The sequence below is a fragment of the Trachemys scripta genome, chromosome 2, assembly GCF_013100865.1.
Source record: "Trachemys scripta elegans isolate TJP31775 chromosome 2, CAS_Tse_1.0, whole genome shotgun sequence".
Taxonomy (NCBI): domain Eukaryota; kingdom Metazoa; phylum Chordata; order Testudines; family Emydidae; genus Trachemys; species Trachemys scripta.
The window spans coordinates 247672274-247690759 of NC_048299.1; the positions used below are offsets into that span (position 1 = coordinate 247672274).

The following is an 18486-nucleotide window of genomic DNA, read 5'->3' on the forward strand; positions in this document are numbered from 1 at the left end:
CGGTACAGTTGTATGTTGCCAGTGCTATGGGTCAGGGGCACAGGCGGTACAGTTGTATGTTGCCAGTGCTACGGGTCAGGGGCACACAGCCCCAGCACACTTACCCAGTGAGTGCCGGCTGCGGGGTGCCTGAGGCTGGCGTGGGAGTGTCGGGCAATGCGGGGGCGGGAAGCCCCGGCGGGCCTGTGGCTGTGGCCGGACGGCTCAGGCTGGGAGTTGCTGCCGTGTTACAGGATGGAAATTCCTGGCGTCCCCAGGGAGGGAGCTCAGGCTCGGGGCTGTGAAAGGCTCATTTATCCAGCGCGCTGCAGACACTGACTCATCCCCCCCTCTCGCTAGCTCCGCTCCCAGCCAGCCCGGCCCCGCGCCCCCGGCTGCCCCGCACCATGCGCTCTCCGCCCGTCGCTGCCGCCGCCGCCTCGCTGCTCCTGGCCGCGCTGCTGCTGGTTGCCCCGCCGCTCGGGGAGTCCGAGAGCCCGAAGGGGAAGCACAAGGCGCTGCGCCAGAGGGAGGTGGTGGATGTGGTGAGTCTGCCCGCGCCGCACGCGGCTCGGAAATAGGGGATGGGAATGGAGGGGTCTGGAGCAGCGGGAGACTCTGGAGCAAGGGGTCGGGAGAGAGGGACAGAGCAGAGGGGGCTGGGGAGGGGCTGTAGTGGGGCTAGGAGCTGATGATGGGGCAAAGCGGGCCTGGAGAGGGGTTAGGAGGGCTGGAGTGGGGGCCTGGGGACAGAGGGGTCTGATGTGGGGGGAGCTGGTGGACAAGGTTGGGAGTGATGTTGTAGATTTGAGGTGACAGTAACAAGTGAGGAACTGCTGGGGAATCTTCCCTGCTCCTTTTTCGTTCAAAGAGTTGGAACCACCCAATCCTCTCCTTTGCTTTATCCCAGGAAGAGGCTAGTGCAGCTCTAGGGGCCAGTCTCTGCAACGTGTCTATTGTTGGGAGAACAGCTCCTTTCTGCCAGCCAGGACAGTTCCCCTTTCCCAAAACCAGTTGTAACTTGAAGATCTGACCATAGTCCCAGTTATGCTGGGTCATTTTTGCAGGAAGGATGAGTAGTTTGATTTAGCTTCTTTTCTACATTTTATTGCTCACTAATTGTGATGATTCAGGGAAATGTTTAGAATGGATTTGTCTTCATGGAAGCTATTTTTTTCCAGATGCAGATTGTGTTCCTCAGATTTTTCCATAGCAGAGTCGGGAGTCTGTGGTTAAAGTAATACATACCCTTCTCTCCAGTCATGTCCGCATGAGGAAGCAAGGCCAAGTTAATGTGGCTGGATTGTTTCAATAAAAAAGAGTGGACTGTGAACTGCTATCCTTCCTTACTAAACATCACCTATGCAAAACTGAAATTTTTAAGCCCTGATTAACTAAATTAGAATAGTAAATAAAGGACAAGATAAAGAAAAAAGGTTACATTTAAACTAAAGAGCCACAAGCACTGAACAACTCATTTTATTAAATCCCACTTTCCCATGTGTAAACAAATTCACACTGGTGCTTATACATGGCACATTTCTGGATGCTGTTTCATTGCAACTACAAAAGCACTGAAGGCTATATAGAGCCATAGAAAACAAATGGCATGGATTTTTCTTCCCGCCAGACAAAGGTAAGTCTTTGCAGGGATCCCACACTTGTATTCACTAACAACTATATTTTTTTAGGATGGAGAGGATGCTGCTGTTTTTGGTATGTAGATGGCATTGTCAGCAGATGTACCTAGATCATACCCTTCAAATGTACTTCAGTTTGAGGGCTATCACTAGTTTCAGTCCTAAACCCACCTGTGTTACACAGTGCTTTGGTGCCATCTCACTTTCATTGTTGGACATTTTTTATATAAAAAATAAGGACTAATGAATCTGAGATTATGGGAAATTAAAGGAGTGAATCCCACATCTTAAGTTTTCTGTATGAACAAATATTTTTGTGTTCCTCATCTTGAGTATTTGCCTGGCACTGCATCCTGCTTTTCAGCCTTGGCTGGCTGAGATCTATAACTCAGATAAATTGGTGGAAGCTAAGGAAACATACTTAAGTAGATGTATACTAACTGTGTCAGATAAAATAACTTTGACACAGACTCCTTCAAAAATAGAACCAAAAACATGACAAGGGGCCACCTTGCTTCAACAGACACAACATTGTCATTTTACAACAATATGCTCATTCCACTTCAAAAGCAGCATACCATATGTGAAAATAATTGATCTGGTGAGTACAGATCGGTTTGGCTGAAGAGGAGACCAAAGCCCATGTAATTATTTTGCATATGTGAGTTTCTAGGTCTGCAAAAGTTTAAAGCACCCTCTCTGGAAATATTCAAAATTTCTTTAATGTTAGATCAGTTTGGAGCACCTTCTTTTTGGCTAGCTCTGCCCTCTGGTGGAATTTAAAACCAAAATGTCCAAGTCAGGCATGCGTCTGACGAAGTGGGTATTCATCCACGAAAGCTTATGCTCCAATACATCTGTTAGTTTTAAAGGTGCCACAGGACTCTCTGTTGCTTTTTGCAGGTCAGTTAAAGTGGTGGTTCTCAACCAGGGGTACATATACCCCTGTGGGTAAGCAGAGGTCTTCCAGGGGGTACATCAACTCATCTAGATATTTGCCTAGATTTACAACAGGTTACATAAAAAGCACTAGCGAAGTCAGCATAAACTAAAATTTCATACAGACAATGACTTGTTTATACTGCTCTATATCACTGGTTTTCAAACTTTTTTTCTGGTGACCCAGGAGCGGGGGATGAGGGGTTTTTGGTGTGGGAGGGGCTCAGGGCTGGGGCAGAGAGTTGGGGTGCGGGGGTGAGGGCTGTGGGGTGAGGCCAGGAATGAGGGGTTCAGCATGTAGGAGGGGGCTCAGGGCTGGGGCAGGGGGTTGGAGTGCGGGAGGGGGTTAGGGCTCTGGGCTGGGGATGCAGGCTCTGGGGTGGGGCCGGGGATGAGGGATTTGGGGTTTGGGAACGGGCTCCGGGTTGGGGCAGGGGATTGGGGCATGGGGTTGGGGCCTGGGTTTACCTTCAGTGGCTCCAGGTTAATGATGCAGCCAGGGTGCAGAGGCAGGCTTCCCGCCTGTCCTGGCACCATGGACCGCGCTGTGCCCCGGAAGCGGCCAGCAGCACGTCTGGTTCCTAGGCAGAGGCAAAATGTATCAAATGAATTGGTACAAGCAGTACTGTAAGAAATTAAGATGTCTTCACATAACTGTGTCTTGCTTATTAGTTTTGTAGGGGCCTCTGAGACCAGACTAATATTCAATGGGCCTTTTAAAAGATCTGTTCCTTGATCAAATGTTTCACTGGCATGTTCTTATTACTGCATTTGCCAACAGTGCATCTTTTTGAATATTGAAGGAAATGTCAAAAGTTCATTATTCTGGATCTCAATTTTCTTCCTTTGCAGGACTTTCCATTTTATGTATTTATTATTTGGTCTCCACTGCCCATTGGAATTCTGGTTTAAGCTCCAGGTGCCTGATGGGGCAAAAACATTGTTGGTTTTTGGGTGGTTTTGGGTACATGTCATCTGTTGCCCCTCCCTCTGTGAAAGCAATGGCAGACAATCATTTTGCGCCTTTTTTCCTGGGTTACCCATGCAGATGCCATACCACGGCAAGCCTGGAGTCCACTGCTGTTGTGGGCAAGTCTACTGTGGGGGCTGCTGTGATCCAAGTAGCCAATGCAATCACTGATGTTCTGTTATCAAAGGTAGTGACTGGGAAATGTGCGGGCCTTTTTAGATTTTAGGTGCATATTCCTGTCCTTTGTCACTGGTGAAGAAGTCTTGCAGTTGTACATTCCAGTCTGGTCGGTGCTGTAATACCCCATAGCACTTCTGTGGTTGACATATGTAACAGCTCCAGGGCTCTTGTTCTTTTGCCTTGGCCAAGGTACGTTGCCCTACCAGGATCTCAAGCATTCGATGCAGAAGCACCTGCAGCAGCTGGCATTGCTACACAGCAGCAACTGCTTGCCTTCACAGCAGACGGTGCAATAGGACTGGTACCTGTCCTCGTCGGACATGTAGCTTGGTTGGGGGTTCTGAGAACGTCTTCCCTGCCCAGCTCCTAGCAACCTCCAGGGCATGGTGTATGGTTCCACCACTTCCCCTGCAACTCTGCTCTCCTGCTCTCCTGCAATTCTGCTCTCCTGCTCCCCAGCAATGAGCTCGGGGGATCCGTTCTGGTCCTCCTGGGTCCTTCGCAGCAGACGGTGCAGTAGGACTGGTACCCGTCCTCGTCAGACATGTAGCTTGGCAGGGGTTCTGGGAATGTCTTCCCTGCCCAGCTCCTGGCAAACTCCAAGGCATGGTGTACGGCTCCACCATTTCCCATGGCTCCCATAACTCATGAAGCCTGGACAGTACTAAAGAGCAGTTCAACTATAGGTTGAGTAAGTGCAGAATGGTGGTAGAATGTGCCTTTGGATGTTGTCAGAGAAAAACAGAGTTCTCACTCTCAGGTTGGGTGCAAAAAGTCAGATATTTTATTTTCTCTAGCAATTGCATGGAGGGAGAGAGCAAAATAGATCTCTTTCCAGGTAAACAATTACAGCAAGCATTTATACCTTTTGTTACACACAATAATGGATGACAGCTGCATTTTGTTTATACATATGTCCTCCTGATATCTTATTTTCCTCAACAATTTAGACTATACTCTACATTCTATACTTATCTAGCAGAAGGTCACAACAACTTCTCATACAGTTCTTTCCCACTCGCCTCACACAATCCTTGCTTCTACAGATCTCGCATTATTAGGGTTACAGCTAGCCTGATTCTTGCTCACACAAGGGGACTGTTTGAATATGAAATCCCCTTCAAATCGCTGTCAGTTCTTTCTCTACTTCCACAATGTTTAAAAGCTCACTGGTGCTGTTCGTCAGACTTCAGCGCAATCAACATTCCCATTGTTATTGCTGCTTGCTGTGTGCTCCATAATATCTGTGAGAGTAAGGGGGAGACGTTTCTGGTGGGATGGGAGGTTGAGGCAAATCGCCTGGCATCCGATTTTGAGCAGCCAGACACCAGGGCGATTAGAAGAGCACAGCAAGAGAGTTGTACATCAGCGAGGCTTTGAAAACCAGTTTCATAAGTGGCCAGGCTTCGGTGTGGCAGTTGTGTATTTCTCCTTGATGCAAACCCGCCTTCTTTGTTGATTTTAATTCCCTGTAAGCCAACCACCCTCCTCCACTTCAAAATAAAGTAACTATTGTTTTGAAACCATGCATTCTTTCTTTATTAATTAAAAAAAAATGCGATAATGGACAAGGTAGCCTGGGTGGAGTGGGGGAGGAGGGAAGGACAAGGCCACATTGCTTATTGTAGCCACACTAAAAATCAAACTGTTTGAATGACAGCCTTCTGTTGCTTGGGCATCCTCTGGAGTGGAGTGGCTGGGTGCCTGGAGCCTTCCTGCCCTGCCCCGCCCCTCCCCTCCCCCACATTCTTGGGCATCTGGGTGAGGAGGATATGGAACATGGGGAGGAGGGTATGCGGTTATACAGTGGATGCAGCAGGGATTTGTGCTCTTGTTGGCTTTCCTGCAGCTCCAACAGATGTTTCATCATGTCTGTTTGCTCCCCCAGCAGACACTTCATCATGTCTGTTTGCTCCCCCATTAGCCTCAGCATCGCGTCCTGCCTCCGCTCTTCACGCTCACTTAATTCTTTCCTGGCCTCTGCCACTGAATGCCTCCATGCATTAAGCTGTGCCCTATCAATGCAGGAGGACTGCATGAGCTCTGAAAACATGTAATCACAAATGCGTTGGTTTTGCCTTCTAATCTGTGATAACCTCAGGGACGGAGATGATAGGGAGAGCATAGAAACATTCTACACTGTACGATTCTGGGGGGACTGCATGGTCACCTGACCAAACAGGAAATGAAATTCAAAAGTTCCTGGGGCTTTTCCTGTGTACCTAGCTAGTATATTGGAGTTCAAAGTGCTGTCCAGAGCGGTCACAATGGAGCACTCTGGGATAGCTCCTGGAGGCCAATACTGTCAATTTGCATCCGCACTACCCCAAATTCGACCCAGCAAGGTCGATTTTAGCATTACTCCCCTCGTCAGGGAGGAGTAGAGAAGTCAATTTTAAGAGCCCTTTAGGTCGACGGAATGGGGCTGGTTGTGTGGACGCAGTTATTTTTAAATCAACCTAACGCAGCTAAATTCGACCCAACCCCGTAGCGTAGACCAGGGCTCAGTGGAGGGATGAAGATTAGAATAAGCACCCAGTCAGCAGATGGGAAAGAATGTTCAAGATAAAAAATGTAGTGGACATCAGCAGTGTCTGAAGGTTCCTGTTGCAGCTTCTTCTATGTCTGCTTCTCCTGGCTTTGTCTGCACCCCCCAAATTGTCTCCTCCCTGGAGCTTACGTGGGTGAGGGACAGGTGGAACTGCCTGGGGTCTACCCTACACAGCTCTGGGTCCAAAGAATAGTTTGGGGATTGAAGGCAGAGAAGAGATAGCCCCATCTGAGTTTCATCTTCCTCTCTCCCAAATGTTATGTTTACACTATTAAATATCATAGTCTAGTTGTTTAAAATGTAGTGAGACCAGATGTCCCAATTTTATAGACAGTCCTGATTTTTGTGTCTTTTTTTTAATATAGGTTCCTATTACCCCCCACCCCTTGTCCCGATTTTTCACACTTGCTGTCTAGTCACCCTATTCAAATGTGAAAGCAAAATGTACCATCATGGTCTGAGGCCAACAATTGACCATATTAATATTGGAATCTGGGGAAACTTTTTTGGAAGATAGGGGATATTGTACACTTTTCCATGCAGTTTTGTAGTTAACATAAATGAATATTTTCTTAATGAAACTACCGTCCTGCATCTTTCTTTGATACCCCAATAACAGCAAACTCAGCTGCCAGTTTTAACATATTCATTTAATTTTCAGTATTTGAGAGGCAATGTGATTTCTTGCCATTCTTTCCTCACTAATAGAGGAATTTTCATGGCCTTCTATAACAGACTCCTATCTTGTACAAAGTAAGCAACACTATTTTTAATCCTTAGAATCAATAAGCAAAGTGAAAAAAGTTTGTGTTTTTCAGTACAATGGAATGTGTTTACAAGGACCTGGTGGTGTTCCTGGACGAGATGGAAACCCTGGCATCAATGGAATTCCTGGGACACCTGGAATCCCTGGTCGGGATGGGTTGAAAGGAGAAAAAGGAGAATGTATGCGAGAAAGTATTGAGGAGTCTTGGACACCCAACTTCAAACAGTGTTCATGGAGTGCGCTGAATTATGGCATAGATCTTGGGAAAATTGCAGTAAGTAAGCACCTGTGATGTTGCAGTCTGATGTTAAAGCAACACCACAGCAGACATTGATGGAAACATTCTTCAACATTCAAGGTTGATCCCATCTAGAGTTTTAGTTCAGGCTCATTTCTAGTATGTGTAATAACTGACTGGACATTCCAGGTGGCTTATTTCAGTAATAAAGCTGCAGGTGAGAGCTGGGTTGTTCTAGATACATACAGCAGACCTGTATTCAGTTTTCCCTTTTGAAGCAGTAGAACTGGAAGCCAAGGTATTTGCTGAATGGATTACAGAGGTAACTGGCTAACCTACTGGTGAGACTTGTGCAGCATTGACAAGTCCTAACCAGTTCAACAAAAATACTGTGATCCTTAGTGCAGGCCTCTGAGTATGAGATTTTAAAATAAGAAAAAAAACCCCAAGACATTAATAGGTATGGAAGATGACCAGAAAGAAGAAAAAAAATTCCCAACTCCATAGTAACTATACAATCAAGCCTGAGATTGGTAGGCCTACTTTGTTTTAGTAGTACAGTTGCAGTCACAGTGTGAGAACTAATTCAATAGATACAATAAATATCTAATTTCTATTTACTTTGGAACTGCCCCTTAGTGGGCCCAATCAGCAAGTTATTCAGCATTGGGTAGGTGGAGGGGCACACTTAAAAATTCATCTGAAAATGTTTTCTACTAAATTGTATACACTGTCAATATTGAATCTTTCAGTTTTCACAAAAACAGTGTCTTGTGACTGCTAAATCCAGGGAGCCTAAATGATGAAGAGAGAAATCATAAAATTATATTATGTAGGGATTCAGGTTTCAAACACATCCCTTGTTTCCTTGCATCAGAGTATTGCAATAGGATGGACTGATTTTAAGTCACCAGTTTTAATCATGATTTTAACCAGCATGCAGAAAACCTTGATTTCAATAATTGATTTGAATCTTGATTTGCATTTATACTTTTCATAGATTCATAGATTATAGGACTGGAAGGGACCTCGAAAGGTCATCGAGTCCAGTCCCCTGCCCGCATGGCAGGACCAAATACTGTCTAGACCATCCCTGATAGACATTTATCTAACCTACTCTTAAATATCTCCAGAGACGGAGATTCCACAACCTCCCTAGGCAGTTTATTCCAGTGTTTAACCACCCTGACAGTTAGGAACTTTTTCCTAATGTCCAACCTAGACCTCCCTTGCTGCAGTTTAAACCCATTGTTTCTGGTTCTATCCTTAGAGGCTAAGGTGAACAAGTTTTCTCCCTCCTCCTTATGACACCCTTTTAGATACCTGAAACTGCTATCATGTCCCCTCTCAGTCTTCTCTTTTCCAAACTAAACAAACCCAGTTCTTTCAGCCTTCCTTCATAGGTCATGTTCTCAAGACCTTTAATCATTCTTGTTGCTCTTCTTTGGACCCTTTCCAATTTCTCCACATCTTTTTTAAAATGCGGTGCCCAGAACTGGACACAATGCTCCAGCTGAGGCCTAACCAGAGCAGAGTAGAGCGGAAGAATGACTTCTCGTGTCTTGCTCACAACACACCTGTTAATGCATCCCAGAATCATGTTTGCTTTTTTTGCAACAGCATCACACTGTTGACTCATATTTAGCTTGTGGTCCACTATAACCCCTAGATACCTTTCTGCTGTACTCCTTCCTAGACAGTCTTTTCCCATTCTGTATGTGTGAAATTGATTTTTCCTTCCTAAGTGGAGCACTTTGCATTTGTCTTTGTTAAACTTCATCCTGTTTAACTCAGACCATTTCTCCAATTTGTCCAGATCATTTTGAATTATGACCCTGTCCTCCAAAGTAGTTGCAATCCCTCCCAGTTTGGTATCATCCGCAAACTTAATAAGCGTACTTTCTATGCCAATATCTAAGTCGTTGATGAAGATATTGAACAGAGCCGGTCCCAAAACAGACCCCTGCGGTACCCCACTCGTTACGCCTTTCCAGCAGGATTGGGAACCATTAATAACAACTCTCTGAGTACGGTTATCCAGCCAGTTATGCACCCACCTTATAGTAGCCCCATCTAAATTGTATTTGCCTAGTTTATCGATAAGAATATCATGCGAGACCGTATCAAATGCCTTACTAAAGTCTAGGTATACCACATCCACCGCTTCACCCTTATCCACAAGGCTTGTTATCCTATCAAAGAAAGCTATCAGATTGGTTTGACATGATTTGTTCTTCACAAATCCATGCTGGCTGTTCCCTATCACCTTACCACCTTCCAAGTGTTTGCAGATGATTTCCTTAATTACTTGCTCCATTATCTTCCATGGCACATAAGTTAAACTAACTGGTCTGTAGTTACCTGGGTTGTTTTTATTTCCCTTTTTATAGATGGGCACTATATTTGCCCTTTTCCAGTCTTCTGGAATCTCTCCCGTCTCCCATGACTTTCCAAAGATAATAGCTAGAGGCTCAGATACCTCCTCTATTAGCTCCTTGAGTATTCTAGGATGCATTTCATCAGGCCCGGGTGACTTGCAGGCATCTAACTTTTCTAAGTGATTTTTAACTTGTTCTTTTTTTATTTTATCCGCTAAACCTACCCCCTTCCCATTAGTATTCACTATGTTAGGCATTCCTTCAGACTTCTCGGTGAAGACCGAAACAAAGAAGTCATTAAGCAAACAAAGAAGTCATTAAGTCATTTGAGTTATTTTTCTGAAGAAAAGTTATTTCTCATTAGTGGGTAACCGTTCAAACATGTTGATTGACAACTAAAGGTAGTATTTACATGAAATTTGACACTTCTTTATGCTAACCACATCTATCTATATTTATTTAAGAAATTATACTGCATAATTTACATTTATTAAAATTTTTAATTTTTTATGTCCGAAAATAATGAAGTGTGTATTTATTTACTAGGTGATTGTGGGTTTTTTTTACTTGTGATTTATTTTAAGCTTGACTTGAGTGGAAATGGGACTTCAAGTCAAAATACATACACACAGCTTTTTAATTTTATTAGTTAAATAAAACTAAAATGTGGAGGATACATAAGGAAAAAAATTTATCAAAACATGATTTGCATTTAAAAACTGAGTTATTAAACAAAAGAAATAGCTGTAGTTGTTGAAAGGAAAAGAAGCAGTGAGAGCAAAAAGGCATCCTTTAAAAAGAGAAATCCTAATGAGGAAAATAGAAAAGAGCATAAACTCTGGCAAATGAAGTATAAAAATATAATTAGAAAGACCAAAAAAGAATTTGAAGAACAGCTAGCCAAAGACTTCAAAAGTAATAGCAATTTTTTTTTAACATCAGAAGCAGAAAGTCTGCTAAACAACCAGTGGGGCCACTGGACGATCAAGATGCTAAAGGAACACTCAAAGACAATAAGGCCATTGCGGAGAAACTAAATGAATTCTTTGCATTGGTCTTCACTGTTGAGGATGTGAGGGAGATTCCAAAACCTGAGCCATTCTTTTTGGGTGACAGATCTGAGGAACTGTCCCAAATTGAGGTGTCATTAGAGAAGGTTTTTGAACAAATTGATAAATTAAACAGTAATAAGTCTCCAGGACCTGATGGTATTCAACCAAGAGTTCTAAAGGAATTCAAATGTGAAATTGCAGGACTACTAAGTATTATCTGTAACCTATCATTTAAATCAGCTTCTGTACCAAATGAGTGGAGAATAATTAATGTGACACCAATTTTTAAAAAGGGCTCCAGAGGTGACCCTGGCAACTAGAGATCAGTAAGCCTCACTTCAGTACCGGGCAAATTGGTTGAAACTATTGTAAAGAACAAAATTGTCAGACACATAGATGAACATAATTTGTTGGGAAAATAGTCAACATGGTTTTTGTACAGGGAAACCATGCCTACCAATCTACTAGAATTTTTTGAGGGGGGTCAACAAGCATGCGGACAAAGGAGAGCCAGTGGATATAGTGTATTTAGGTTTTCAAAAAGATTTTGACAAGGTCCCTCACCAAAGGCTCTTAAGCAAAATAAGCAATCATGGGATAAGAGGGAAGGTTCTTGCATGGATTGGTAACTGGTTAAAAGATAGAAAACAAAGGGTAGGAATAAATGGTCAGTTTTCAGAATGGAGAGAGGTAAATAGTGATGTCTCCCAGGGATCTGTACTGGGCCCAGTCCTATTTAACATACGGACGCTCCCCGACTTACGCAAGCGTTCCGGAATGCCTTGCATAACTCGAATTTTGCGTAAGTCGGGAACGTATACCCAACCATTACGCAAAAAAACCAACCCCCCCCCGACTTTCTAGCTTATGCAACGTTTTCTGCAAGTGCAGATTTGCATAAATTGGGTTTGCGTAACCCGCAGAGCGTCTGTTTTCATAAACGATCTGGAAAAAGAGGTAAACAGTGAGGTGGCAAAATTTGCAGATGATACAAAACTACTCAAGATAGTTAAGTCCCAGTCAGACTGCAAACAGCTACAAAAGGATCTCACAAAACTGGGTGACTGGGCAACAAAATGGCAGATGAAATTTAATGTTGATAAATGCAAAGTAATGCACATTGGAAAACATAATCCTAACTATACATACACAGTGATGGGGTCTAAATTGGCTGTTACCACTCAAGAAAGAGATCTTGGGAGTAATTGTGGATAGTTCTCTGAAATCATCCACTCAATGTGCAGCGGCAGTCAAAAAAGTGAACAAAATGTTGGGAATCATCAAGAAAGGGATAGATAATAAGACAGAAAATATCATATTGCCTCTATATAAATCCATGGTACGCCCACAGCTTGAATACTGTGTACAGATGTGGTCGCCCCATCTCAAAAAAGATATTTTGGAATTGGAAAAGGTTCAGAAAAGGGCAACAAAAATTATTAGGGGTATAGAACAGTTTCTGTATGAGGAGAGATTAATAAGATGGGGACTTTTCAGCTTGGAAAAGAGGCAACTAAGGGGGGATATGATAGAGGTCTATACAATCATGAGTGGTATAGAGAAAGTAAATAATGAAGTGTTATTTACTCCTTCTCATTATACAAGAACAAGGGGCCACCAAATGAAATTAATAGGTAGCAGGTTTAAAACAAGCACAAGAAAGTATTTTTTCATGCAACTCACTGTCAACCTCTGGAACTCCTTGCCAGAGGATGTTGTGAAGGCCAATACTATAACAGGGTTTAAAAGGGAGCTAGATAGATTCATGGAAGATAGGTCCATCAATGGCTATTAGCCAGGATGGGCAGGAATAGTGTCCCTAGCCTCTGTTTGCCACAAGCTGGGATTGGGTGACAGGGCATGGATCACTTGATGATAACCTGTTCATTCACTTTGGGGCACCTGGCATTGGCCACTGTCAGAGGACAGGATCCTGGGCTTCATGGACTTTTGGTCTGACCCAGTATGGCCATTCTTATGTAAATGAAGTGATTGTTTCTGGTCACCTCCTTCAAGATTTTAGAACTAGGAGATCTCATCCTCTCACACCTAGATTTTATTCCTAGATCGGAAAAGGAAAACAGGTTCCTGCTTTTTCAACTTCCAATCAGTTTCTTAACTTTGAATGAACAAGTCATTGAACTAGTTGAATAAACTGTAATGAAGAAAAAATTCTCTCTGCACCCGCAGAAGAGGCTACTGTTGTCACAGGCTGGTTTAACACCTCAGCAAACTAATGTCCATGTGCAGAGGCAGTGGTTTGATGTTCTTTAAAACTTAGGTAGCAAATATGTAGAACTTAATATTAAAATCACTTTAAAATATTTAATAAATAGTTAATGAAGGCTTTAACATAATTATTTAAAATTCTGACAAGTTATTTTAAAAAGCAAATATTTAAATTTTAGAAAATCTAGTTTAAAAACTAATCCCTATTAAAACTTTTTTTAAAAACTAATTTATCCGCCTTGTACAGCATCGAGATAATCCTGTATCTTTTCATCAACCTTTTCTGGCTAACATTTTGTGTTGAGTATGGACTGGTTTGAGAGAGCTGGTAACACTATCCTTACCTGCAAGGAAGGAGAATGTGGGGAAAGAAAGAAGAAAGGAAAACTCCAAAGATATTTAGATACCTAACTTGACTGCATACATGGTCTCATATTAAAATATAGGAGCTCAACATTCCCCTATCCTCTGGGGGTGTTTGAAACACAGATCAGTGTTTTGGGGCATTGACGTACTTGTCAGGTGCTGTTTTTTTAATAAAAGGAGCAGGGAAATGAAGGGGGAGAACAGAGAAGGTGATTAATGTATTCTCAAAAGAATTAGTGAAGTGCGTTCAAAAGCCACAGCCAACAATTCATTCTTATTTTCTTTAGGAATGTACATTCACAAAGATGCGCTCTAACAGTGCTCTAAGAGTTCTCTTCAGTGGATCACTTCGACTCAAATGCAAAAATGCATGCTGCCAGCGGTGGTATTTTACATTTAATGGAGCCGAATGCTCTGGGCCACTTCCTATTGAAGCCATAATTTATTTAGACCAAGGAAGCCCAGAGCTGAATTCAACTATTAATATACATCGCACTTCTTCAGGTATGTATGTCAAAGCCATGTGCTTAGGAATGGAGCTCAAGATAAGGATGCAGTTAACAAGTAACACGGGGCACTTCATAAGGACCTCCATTTAGAAGTCTAGGGTCCATAAAGGGGAGGCAAAGAAGGACAGTTGATGATTTTTCCCACCTTTGTCAGAATTCAGTATCAGTATTAAAAATACTATAACTGCAGTTTTTCTTGTGGATTTGGGTTTACTGCCATTCCATTTTTACGGGTTTTACTAGCTTTAGTCATACTTTACATAAATTCAAGAAGTTAGGGATGAAGAGACTTACCTTATCCAGTCCAACCCACTGAGCTTCAATAGGATTCTATTAAACAACTACTGCTCCTTCAAATTAGGATAAAAATGGCATGTGTGACACTCTGCCCAACTGCAGTATAACTAAATAGCTCTAGTGCTTTGGTGAAACTGGAATACCACCTTTTAAGTTGGCAATGTATGTATTGGACCTGTATTGTCTTTTGTGCAGTTATGTGCATCAGGTATGGAATTGCATGCAATATTCTTGGGAAGACAGACTAATTTCTGCTGGAGCTTCCAACACAAACCCATCTTTACCAGTGAGGCCTATCACGTTAAAAGCTAAAACCAAATCATATTCAGGAATAGTTAGTTATCCACATCTTATATGATGTCCTCTTCTAAGAAAGGGGCAAATCACAACAGTTCTTGTTCAGTATCAAAGATGATGATATGGGGAAAATGGGAGTAACAACTAAAATATACCTACGCCATATGTCCCCTTAATACCTTGAATTATAAACATATACTGAGAGAAATTTTATATAAAACAAAAGGCTTGCAACATCTAACTTACCAGATGTTGTAGCATAGAGAATATTCACCACAGCGCAGCAGAATAGGCTAGAAGATTTCACAGGAGAACAACTGCTGCTTGTAAGAGGCGCAAAGTTATGGGAAGTTAGCAGCTCAGCTTTTTGTCTATGACAGAAGGTCTCTGACTCTCTCTCTCTCCTCCCCGAGGTAATATTTCGCTACAGTAACAAGAAAATCCATAAAAACTCACTGTGTGGTCATAGTAGGCCTTTCCATGAAGTATCAGAATGGGTTTGTTACCACTGTATTCATGTCTCCCATTAGCATTGCCACTACAATGGAGACCGTTGAAAAAGTGAACAGAAATAAGGAACTGTGTATGGTTAAAAACTAGCTCTATAGATCATAACATTACTTTAAAAACTTTGTATAATGGTTTAAAAAACATTTGGCTGCAGATAGTTCCTACCGAGGCTATGGTACTCTGGAAGACAATGTTCCCCCCCCCACCCAAAGATTTAAACAGTAGCAACATAGTAACCCTAACTAATGGCGTTTCTATACAGAGTTGCACTGAACTGCTGTTCTTTGGCATGTTAACTATACAAGTCAGGATATGGGGGAGGGGGGGGGGAAATCAGTGAAATAAGTGATACTGATTATTTGAAATAAGATATGTTTGTCTTTAAACAGTGGAAGGACTGTGTGAAGGAATCAGCGCTGGGTTGGTGGATGTTGCTATCTGGGTTGGTACTTGTGCAGATTACCCAAGAGGTGATGCTTCTACAGGATGGAATTCAGTCTCTCGGATCATCATCGAAGAGCTGCCGAAATAGAAGTTTTTTCTAAACCTCCTTATAACCCATCATTCCCAATCCCCCTATCAATTTTTTATACACATTTTGTACAATTAACTTTGAAATTGAATATTTCTGTAGAGCTTTGTAAGCATTTGGCCAGAATACACAAACTTGCTTACAAGCACCCTAGTTGAATTTTTCCAGCTGAACTGTTTAACATGTAGGCACATCACTGTTGAGCACACCTGGCAAGTTCTTCTACAATATAATTTTAGAACAAATATTAGAAACAAGTTTGTCCAGTTGTTTTATTATAATTTGGACCGAATATTTATCACCTTTGTAAAAACTATACATTAAATCTTTTTATATTGGTAAAATAAATAAGACCTTTTACAAAAAGCGGCAAAAATCCAGGCTATTTTATTGTCAGCAAAATGCAAAGGGTTTTACTTTTTACATGACTATTATGAAACAGGTGGATTAGAGTAGCTTGACAGACATGAAAGTAGTATCTGTGGAGAAAATACTATACTTTATTCTTCATTTTAGATTCCAAGAGCATTACTTAAAAGTATCAAGTCATATTATACAAACCTGATTGTACTACTGTAGCACCGAATTATTCAATTTTACTATAGTTCTGATTCAACTCCCATTGATGTGCGTGAGAGTTGGATCCATGCCAATAAGAAGCAGAAAATATCTCATTTTAAAAGATTAAGTTTTCAGCATACCATTTTGGCTTTTCCCCCACTAAGTTAAATAACTCATTAAGAGGTTCTCCACACACAATTTATGTTTAGTATGAAAGTCAGTTAATACTGAAGAAGACTAATAAGCGTGAATATATTGGACAATTTTACTACAACAAATGTTGATTTACTTTAATAATTAAGGTATTTCATTTTCCCAACAAACTAATTTATTTCATAGTCTTCTTAGCCAGTCACCACTTATCACTTTGGTGCTAAGATAATTATAAATCAGCAACACAAAAGCATTAAGTGTGTTACATTAATAGGAATGGAAAAAATAAATATTTAAGGGTAGGCTCAAATGCCTCATGCTGTATGGCCTTCAGAATAGTTTGCAAGTCTTAGAAGCAATCACAGTATGAAGGTAATGTGTTCAGTCTCCTAAGACTAGATAAAGAAAATGATTATGTTGATCATTCAGCATTTCTCATAGCTAACTGTAGCATTCTAAGTATTCACTCCAAAATGCAGCTGTCAAGTGACAGTACCCACAAAAGTGGGGCCCTTTTAAATTTTTACAACTTAAAAAAAATGTTAAGTGGTTAGGAAGAATTCAAATTTTGCACTGAAGACACAATCCAAAGGAAAAGTCACAAAAGCATGTATAACATGTGAAAGTGTAATGACTAGTTTTCCCGAGAATTAAAAAGAAAAAAGCCTGTACAGCTTAGATTCAGGTTTTAATCTTTTTTTTTATTAATTATTATTATTATTAAAGAAATACTTTGGTCAGCCAGGTTCTGAAGAGAAGATGCAATACATATTCTTTAAGATTGTCACTGCATTTCCCTCTCAAATTTCTACCTCCATTTTGCAGTGAATTGGTACACCTCTACCTTGACAGAACGCTGTCCTCGGGAGCCAAAAAATCTTACCGCGTTATATCGAACTTGCTTTGATCCACCGGAGTGTGCAGCCCCGCTCCCCCAGAGCACTGCTTTACCACATTATATCCAAATTAGTGTTATATCAGGGTAGAGGTGTACCATATAAACTAACCTGAAACTAGGAGGCTGTCAGGCTCTTCTACCTGGAAATAATATCAGATCAGTGTTGCTGCTGAGGTCCAGCAAGCTATACAGCGGATATATCTCCCTAGAACTTCGTTCATTGCCACTGTTTTCATGGGGTGTCAGAGTATATTCTCATCTTCGAGTGGTTAGCAATGCCCCATTGAATTAGTCCTACATATTATGTACTTGGTTTTTTTTTTTGTTAAATAAAAACCTCATAAGGCACATGAAGTTAACAACTGCATTATACAGAGATGTTAAGCTTCGTAATTCACATGATGGCCTTTGAGTAAGTTCAGTTATCATTCAAGTACAAATGAAATGTAAATATAAAAAATGCCTATATAATAAAGAAGGCCAGCTAACAGAACCCTAACAGTATCCCATCTCTGCTGAATGCCAGCAATTTCATAATTTAGACATTTATGTTCTCAGGTCTGTGTGTGTGAGTGGGAGTAGGAATGGGTTATTTATTATTTGTATTACTGTAGCACATGGGAGTTCTAGTCACAGACCTGGACCACACAATGCTGTGAAAACATAGAACAAAGATAGTCCCTGCCCCAAGAAGCTTAGTTAGTAAAGACTTAAACATGCAGTAAAGATTACCCAAGAAGGCAGTAAGATTAATCAATTGAAAAACATTCCTCTCAATATCAAGCTACTCTTCAGATGGTTGAATTAAGAATGCTCAACATTTTAACTTTTGCAATGTCCTAAATTCCAGAATCATAAAATTACTCACTCCAGGCTCACTCCAAATTACTTCTTATGTACAAAGAACTTGCCATAGGTTAGGTTAGCATGCTATGAAAGGATGAGCTTTTGGAATAATCAATTTCCTAAGCAATAAAGAAGGTAAACCAGTTATTTTTACCAAGTTATTTAACTTACAGATTGAATAATTCTTGTATTTACATTTATTAACTCCTGCCTCTCATTCGATACTTTATACAAAACAATTGAATGCTGTTACAAACATGGATATTTGCAAAGAACGCATTTTCCTGATGCAGAATTAAGAATAACTAAAGTCTGCTAACTCTGAAAAACATGTACCCTGGATCCTGACCCCTGGGATGCCACTGCTGTTTCAAATGTTCTTCTCCCATGCACAGTGCTTATGGTGGAAGACTACATATGTGGTGTCAAGTAATACTCTGAATAAAAAGAACAAGGAGAACTTGTGGCACCTTAGAGACTAACAAATGTATTTAGGCATAAGTTTTGTGAGCAAAAACTCACTTCACCAGATGCATGGAGTGGAAAATACGGTAGGTGTACACACACACACACACACACTCACTCTCTCTCTCTC

General features: G+C 41.4%; 1 protein-coding gene across 1 annotated transcript; it reads left to right on the forward strand.

The window, feature by feature from the left end:
* Positions 1-219: 219 nt before the first annotated feature.
* CTHRC1 (collagen triple helix repeat containing 1) lies at positions 220-16243 on the forward strand. The gene is made up of 4 exons (XM_034763431.1): positions 220-524; positions 7078-7299; positions 13576-13792; positions 15291-16243. The coding sequence occupies exons 1-4, from the start codon at positions 387-389 to the stop codon at positions 15431-15433; spliced, it is 720 nt and encodes a 239-aa protein (XP_034619322.1). The 5' UTR covers positions 220-386; the 3' UTR covers positions 15434-16243.
* The last annotated feature ends 2243 nt before the right edge of the window (positions 16244-18486 follow it).

What these genes read in the sequence shown, in the direction of transcription:
- CTHRC1 (XM_034763431.1), top strand. Translation starts at nt 387, where the DNA reads ATGCGCTCTCCGCCCGTCGCTGCCGCCGCCGCCTCGCTGCTCCTGGCC. An exon ending in AGAGGGAGGTGGTGGATGTG is followed by an intron (nt 525 to 7,077) that starts GTGAGTCTGCCC and finishes TGTGTTTTTCAG; the next exon opens with TACAATGGAATGTGTTTACA. An exon ending in TAGATCTTGGGAAAATTGCA is followed by an intron (nt 7,300 to 13,575) that starts GTAAGTAAGCAC and finishes TATTTTCTTTAG; the next exon opens with GAATGTACATTCACAAAGAT.